The sequence below is a fragment of the Thrips palmi genome, unplaced genomic scaffold (genome assembly GCF_012932325.1).
Source record: "Thrips palmi isolate BJ-2018 unplaced genomic scaffold, TpBJ-2018v1 HiC_scaffold_7, whole genome shotgun sequence".
NCBI lineage: Eukaryota > Metazoa > Arthropoda > Insecta > Thysanoptera > Thripidae > Thrips > Thrips palmi.
Genome location: NW_023144634.1, coordinates 10,098,310 through 10,105,836, shown reverse-complemented (window position 1 = coordinate 10,105,836; position 7,527 = coordinate 10,098,310). Strand labels below are relative to the sequence as shown.

Genomic DNA, 7,527 nt, shown 5'->3' with positions numbered 1-7,527 from the left:
CATGGCGGAATGCGGGGAACCAGACTCAGCTCCGTTCTGTCCGTCTGTCTCTCTCTCTCTCTTTCGCGTCGAAGGCTCGTCCGTCCAAAGGAAAAGATCAGCTGCGGACACTTATGTGGTTTGGTTTGGCCGGTCGGCTGGCTGGGTGGGGGCACGCTGCGTGGGTGAGGGTGTTTCCCAGTGGGTGTGGCCGTCAGTGTGTGTGTGTGTGTGTGCGTGTGAAAAGGGAGCAGGATTTGGATGGGATTCTGAGCGTCGAACCGGCCTGGTCCGCAACAGGGTGGAAAACCCTCTTACTCAAATCGGCAGCCGGCCCGGCCCGGTCCCGTCGCCGCAGAAAGGCGCAGAAGGGCGGCAGAGGGGCGCAGGGAAGTGCAGAGGGCTCCAGGGCGTCGCCAGCCAGGGCGTCGGCGAGACCATTGTGCCGGACGCTATCTGTGCCCATTTCGGCGGCCCACTGGGAAGAAAGGAGACAATCGGCGGGACAATGGCTCTGTTGGTCTGTCGGCCAGGAATCATTGAATGATTGCGATGTTGGTCTTGTTTCGGGTTTGTTCCTTTATTCGAATTTGGCAGTGTGCTGGCTGGCTGCTCGTCCGGGTGGCCTCACCGTCGCACCGGGCCACCCGGGCCACCCGGCCCCGGCAGCGGCAGCGGCCCCTGGAACGGGGGGCCCCCAGCGAGCGGCCCCACGGGGGGCACGGGCGGCACGGGCCCCACGGGGAAGCCGGCCTCGTTGTAGAGGCCCGGCGGCTCGGACTTGGCCAGGGCCACCTGGTAGGCCACGGCGCGCTGGATGGACGGGTGCACCACGTTGCCGGTGGGCTGGTAGCCGTAGTCGTCCGCGATGTACGCCACCTGCACGGGGCCCTCGGGGCTCTGGTACTGGTAGGAGCCCTGCACGGCCAGCGACTGCCCCGGCGTGCCCGGGTTGGTCACGGTGCCCGTCGCCTCCTGCGCGCTGCCGTCCGCCGACTGGTAGCTGCGGAACGAAACAAAATTGAACATTCCAGGCGAATCAAAGTTTTGAACAAAACTGAAGGCGACAGAACTGGGCCGCGTCTCCCTCCCAGTCCTTCCTCTGCGTGCTCAGCCCAGCACACTGCTCCGCATACGTCCGGACGATCCGCCTTTGCCGCAGCGAGTGGTAGTGGCGCGCGGCCGCTCGGACTGGAGCACTACACTGGAGTGTGTCGAGTCAAAGGGACCCCCGAGGCGCGCGGCAAGGCGCGGCAAGGCGCGGCACGCTGTAAGCAGAGGCACCAGACGGACAGTTGCCCGCACTGCTCCTTGCTGCTTGCGGCCACAGCAAGACAGACGAACGCCTTGCTAATTTATGGGACTTGCGCCCCAGTTCGTTGTTGCGAACCCCCAAGAGGAAATCAGCGCGTTCTGGGAACGCGTCGAGGCCGACGACGTCCACGGCGTCGACCCCACCTGCGGCCGGGAGGCCAAGGCAGGCCAAGGCTGGCCAAGGTGTCGAGTTTACCGATAGCTCCGATTTGAGACGTCGCCCTGACCGCACGACAAGGGGTGAACTTTGGAAGGGGCCACGCCACACTGGAAGGGGGAGGCCGGGGGCGGAGGTAGGGCGGGGGTTGAAGAGATCCCCGCCGAAGCCTCGAGTCGCCTTGAGGCGACCACGACAGATTTACGGGATGGGGTCGGGGTCGAGGGGTGGGGCGCGCGGGCGGGTGTGTGAAATTGAGAGAGAGCGTGCCGGCGCGCGGGGACCCTCCCCTCCTCCTCCCTCTCCACCGAGTGCAAGGAGCCATTTGTATGACTCGGTAAACAGCCGATCAACGACCGAAGTCATCCGTTCTCATCTGTTTCCACACCTAATTTGGTGCCGCCCCCCTCGCCCCTTTCGCCCCGTATTTATCCGAAGGACGCCCCGCATTCAATCGCCTGCAGGTGGAATTCCCCCCGCAGGGCCGCGCGAGGGAAGGCTGCGGAACGCGGGGTATGCCAAGAGCAACCAGTTGATTGCCGTAGGGTGGGGCCGCGGGGCGGAGCGCGAGGTTCGCCCAAGCAAATCGCCCCAATTGATTCTGGCTGCTGCCTTAGTTAGACCGAGTCCGGGGGGCGGGTCCACTGCCTCGGAGTTGCGGACCGACTCAACTCGCAGTAGTGCCGTCCCAACAAGACTGTCCGGCGCAGCGGTCTGAGGGAGAGACGCGACGTCTGACATGAGGTGGGCGTGCGCCAGGCGGTACGGCGTCTCCTCCGACACCGAGCCCAGCATCCGATCCTACGCGCGGCCAACCCCGCGGGGAAATTCCTCCTGCACGGGGCACACAAAGGGGAACGGACAGGTACCAGGTGAGCCGACGCCGCCGTGGACGCCGCGGCGGCAGGCGGTAGGCTGCAGGATCGCCCACACCGCAAAAAAAAATTAAAAAACAACAACATTGACGCTTAAACGCATTGGGCCCATCGCTGTGGACTAATCCGGCGTCCCAGTCGGCACCGTGACCCGCACGGGGAAAAGAGTAAAAGTCGCTGAGAGGTCGGCCGGCCCGGTCGTGCCGCCGCACATCAGATTGCAGTGCCGTGCCGTGCCGTGCCGCGCCTCTTTTTCCCGCGGTCATTTTCGGCCGTCACGCGAAGCGCCAAGCGCCAAGCGAGCGAAGTGAGGAGCAGCGACAGCCGTTGCAGCCGTTGCAACACGGATCCTCAAACAATCATCTTTTCTAAAGCGGGCCGGGGCACGAACTACGAACTGCGAACGGGGCCGACGGGGCGGGGCGGGGTGGGGTGGGGCGCGCACCGGCCGCCAGGTGGCGCTAGTAGTGCTGCCGTGATGGGCCTCTCTGGCGCGGCCTGATAAATGGAAATGGTTCTGCCGGACTTCTAAATTAGTCGCTGATTAAAGGGCATGTTGCCGCCCCGAGCCATAAACCATTCATCAAATGGTAACCGCGCTTAAAACACGTCCCCGCGGCACCGGGGCGCTTCCCGCCCAAAATAATCGTCCGGAAAAAGCATAATGGTAATTAACATACAACACTTTGGCCGCTTTTTTTTTTCGTGTTGCTGTCTCTTCCTCGTCTGAAAAACCGCCGCGGGGAGCGGGCCGCGGCACGAGGCGTCTCTTTATGGCCGGGTTTTGTGCCTCGCGAGATAGGGTGCCCGTCAGCCCTCCCCGTCAGCCCTGGCCGCGGACGTACGCGATACAGTGCTGTATTTGGAAACGCCCCGGAGCGCTATTTTTCACACGGCCACTCTGCTTTATTTTCCGACCGGCGCGGAAAAGAAATACGCACCAAATTATTTATCTTTTTTTTTATCCGCTCCTGATGGGGGTTGATCCCGCGGCGGGGCTCTCGATTCACGTCAAGCAGCCCCACCGCGACGCGCCGCGATGTGTGGCCGCGCGGGGCGCGCGGACGCGGGGCCGCCGTTTGTCCGCATCATTTTGGCTGGCCGGCCTCGCCAGCCTCGCTCGCCCGCGGCGGCCCGCGGCAGCCCGGGGCCTTTCAGGACGAGTCGACCGACCCTTTTCATGTTGACCTGCGCGTAATCTGTTCATTCGCTGCGGCGGCGGTGGCGGCGTACGCTGGGACGGAGGGGAGGGGGAGGGGGAGGGTGGACCCGCACCGGGATTAAGGATGCTCCGCACAGACTGCTTCGAAACCGGACTCCTCCTCGACGGCGCGGCTGGCGCGCGGACTGGGGCACTGATTCAGGTGATGAGTGCCGTGATCTGAAGGCGATCTGAATGCGAATGACGCCGATGACGTCATGCCAACTAGGCGGCCTCACTGTCAAAGCGAGTGACATTCTCAAGCCCGGGCGACACTTGGTCGACACTTTCGCTGACACTGGGCACTCCTCCTCCGAGTGATCGCCCTGCACTTTGGCCGCTCTGCGATGGAAACAGCGCGCAGGGACGTGGAATGAGGGGCCGGGGACTCGAAGCGTCGCTAGCGAGGGGGCGATGGTGAGGGCAGCACGGCTACACTGTTGCAGTGTGGCAGACTCTGCAGGGCTCAACGCGGTTCGCCGGGCGTCATGAGATTTTCTCGTCTTCCGGCGCATGACGAATGGCTGTGCGTCCCCACCCCCGCCCCGCCCCCGCCATGAGCGCTCTATGCGAGTAGGGTCCAAGACGGGCGTCCAATCAGGGCGGCGGTGCTAGGCCGAGGCGAGCCGGCAACCATCGTAGTATGGGACGGTCATGGTTACGGGCCGCCACCACGGTTCATAGTCAGTAGTATGGGGCGCCCATGGTCACGGGCCGCCACCAGGGGCCTCCCACACTACTGACTATGATCCGTATCAACCGGATAGCGTCATCCATCTGCGTTCAAGAGTGACGAATAGATGGACCCAGCGATTCCGCAGAGTCGTCGCGTCTCTCTCGCGCCCTCGAAGGGTACCCTTGCGTGCGACGGGGACGCCCTCGGAGCGACACGGCGTGAGGCCTGTCTGTCTTGTCGTGCTGCTGCAGACGCGCCCTGAGGCCTCGGGGGTGTGCCAGGCCGCCATCGGAAACCTATAATTGTTTCGCGTCGTCACGTGGTCGTCATGTGGTCGTCACCCGGGTCGCCATGGCAACCAAGGGCTCCGGCAGGGCCAGGGCCAAGGCCGCCTCGCACCGTCAAACAAAAGCACGCCAAAATTAATACTCCGCCTCCAGATTCAATCAGCGTGACTAGAGCGCTTGAATGCCAGCAACATTTTCCGCGGCGTCTCACGTCGCCCCGCCCCTCTCCTCCACCGCCCCCTCCAGCGTCCCCGGTCCCCGCCGATGCGCGGCGAGCGGCGGCGAGGCACCACGAACTACGCAGTGCGACTGGAAATGTGATTATTGTCTGGCTACCATGGTGACACAGCAATTTCGCTGCAAACACACACAGTGCCAGGCTGCTGCGCTGCCGCCGCGCCGATACAAATGAATGCGGTTATCAGTAGATTCAGGGTGCAGGCGCTACGCCGCGCGACGCTGCCTGGTGGCACGGCCGCCTCCGCCACGGTCGCCCTGTCCTTCTCGCACCCTTGCGGCGCTCCCCGAGAGTGCGAGGGAGACTTCCTGCACTCTGCCGCGCCTGGCAGTGTCGCAAATGGAGACCGCCTGGGGGGCAGGCCAGCCCGCAGCACGCGTGTGTGTGCGCGCCCCGGCCGCCTACCCTCTCCATGGCAGGCGCTTGGGCGGCGCTGGAGGCTCGAACGGTGCTTTCATCGCGCGGTCTCTGTCGCTCCAACGGAGCGTCCCGCGGGAGTGCGATAGAGACAGAGTGACAGTTCGGAATGAGAGCGCAGGTGAGGACTCTGTTAGCAGGTCGTGAAACGAAACCGAAGCGACGTGTCGGCTCGCGTGTCGGGCTGTCGGCGCCATCTTTTATTCACGGCCTGCCCCTCGCGGCATGCCCGCCAAGCGGTGGCGGGTCGCGCGCCGGTCGCGGGCCGCGACAGACAGAGAGAGAAAAGAAAGGGGCACGCACCTGAGTGGCGCGAAGATGAAAGATTGCAACTCACCTCCAGCGGTAGGAGCCGTCCGGGTTCTGATCGAAGGCCTGCTGAATGATGGGCACGAAGGGTCCGCGGGGCGGCAGGGGCCCGGGAGGCAGCGGGGGCAGCGGGGCCCCGGGCGGGCCGAGGGGGCCAGGGGGGCCGGGCAGGGGCCCTCCCGGGGGTCCGAACTGCGGCGCCGCGTGGGCGGGCGGGGCGGGCCAGGACGCCACCGCCACCGTCAGGAACAATGCCTGCGCGGAAGGGGTTTCAGCAAAAGGAGCGGAAAGAACAGGCGCCATAAGTTGGTCCTCGGAAGCCGATTGTCTTCTCCGTGAATGGAGCCCCACGAGTGTTTCAAACAAACCCGCGAGATCGTGCAAAAATCGGGATAATCCATCCCCTGCCTGCTGTTAAATCCATGTTTGTTGAACTAAACTGGAATACAGAAAAGATAACCACGAACTCACGTCTCCAACTTCAGATAAACTTTCAACCAACACTACTTTGTCTCGTGACGTCGTTCACCTCGAACCCAATTAAAGTAACACTTTCGTTTCCTCGATTAGTTAACTGGGCTGCGAACGAGGGCTGTGCTGCTAATCCACGTTATGCCGGTTCCCAACACCTCTTGTCCCAACAGCGGCGCGGCGCTCTAGCCGCCCGAGCCATTCCCAGCCGCAGTCCACGCACGCTTCCTATCCAATACGGAGCCTCCGCGGGTCTCTGCAGCTCTGCATTCGGATCGGCCATCAGGCAGCGCCAATTAAGAACACCATTCATTCCGAATGTGGGAAAAGTCTGGTCGCTCGCAAGGCTGTGCCTCGGCGGTGCCTCAAAACTACAAAACAATCGGACGGACTAATGAAGCGGCACGCAACGTGTGAGGCGTGCGTCCAGACAGACACACCAACACCAGTGCGCGCGGCTCACTTTGATGCATTGTTACCACAACTTTATTGTATACCGGTAAGTGCGGCCAAAATTTGTCTTTTTATTTCAGCCTGTCCGGGTTAAAAATACATGTAACTCTTTTATAACATTTGTTCGTCTTTGTGAGGATGAATCGATCGATGAAAGCCCAATATTTTATAATTTGCCAAAAAGATAACCGCAATGAGTGCTGTTCAAAATGATAATTTCAGTTTCTCTTTGATTTAAAAATACTGTCACTTCAGCCGATCGAGACAGAAGCAGGGACTCTCCTAGTCCCAGCGAAAGCTTCGAGCACCCAGACGGCGTCCTCACCCCGCTGCACACGCCACTGTCAAGCGACATGCCCTGGTTGTTCCCTTTATCGAGCAATTTCGTTTTTACGCGCACTACCGAATCCAATTCCTGGCTCACATTGTATCCACTTGCCGCACGCGCTCACACACACACACACACACACACACACACTCGCTCACGCGCACGCACACACAGACACACGCACACACACGCACGCCCGGTCGTAACAGCGCAAACGACGCACCAGGTGTCGCGACGCCATTGTCTTGAGAATCGCCGGCGTTGGACAGCAACTGTGACGCTGCAGACCGCGTTGCGCCGTTTTATATCGGCCAATAGTGAGGTGAGCGCCTAGGAGGGGCACGGCGCGGGGGCGGGGCGGGCGGGGCGGGGCGGGGCGGGGCGGGGCGGGGCGGGGGGGGCGGGCTGCACTAGGCGGGGGCGTTCTGGAGCTCTAGTAGGCTTGGCCCTGGGCTGGGGTAGGGCGCTGCCGGGCGGTGGATCCTCGTCCTCGAGGTCCGAGGCCTTGGGACAACACTTCTACTGCGGTAGCCGCCTTTACAGCGCAACGTTTACAAAACGATACTGCCCGCGTAACCCTTATCCTGACTGGAATTTTTTTTTCTCGTTATTTTTGCCTGCCTTTGCTCACTAACATCACGATGCCAACAATGATAATTGTCGCGTGTCACAATTTTTTTTTAAGTTTAATGTGCGTACTTTTTTGTATCAAAGTGGCTTGCCCGAACGAGGCCAGTGCAGTCGACGTTCCGCGGTGGAATTTCTCGCGTTCCAAATGTCTTGAACCTAGTCTGTCATAGCAAAGTGGTGCGCGAATCGAGC

General features: G+C 61.9%; 1 protein-coding gene across 1 annotated transcript; it reads right to left on the bottom strand.

Moving 5' to 3' along the window:
• Positions 1 to 540: 540 nt before the first annotated feature.
• On the bottom strand, positions 541 to 6,397 carry LOC117652219 (endocuticle structural glycoprotein SgAbd-9-like). The gene is made up of 3 exons (XM_034396959.1): positions 6,388 to 6,397; positions 5,482 to 5,596; positions 541 to 982 (listed from the first exon to the last, which is right to left on the bottom strand). The coding sequence occupies exons 1-3, from the start codon at positions 6,395 to 6,397 to the stop codon at positions 607 to 609; spliced, it is 501 nt and encodes a 166-aa protein (XP_034252850.1). The 3' UTR covers positions 541 to 606.
• Positions 6,398 to 7,527: the final 1,130 nt, after the last annotated feature.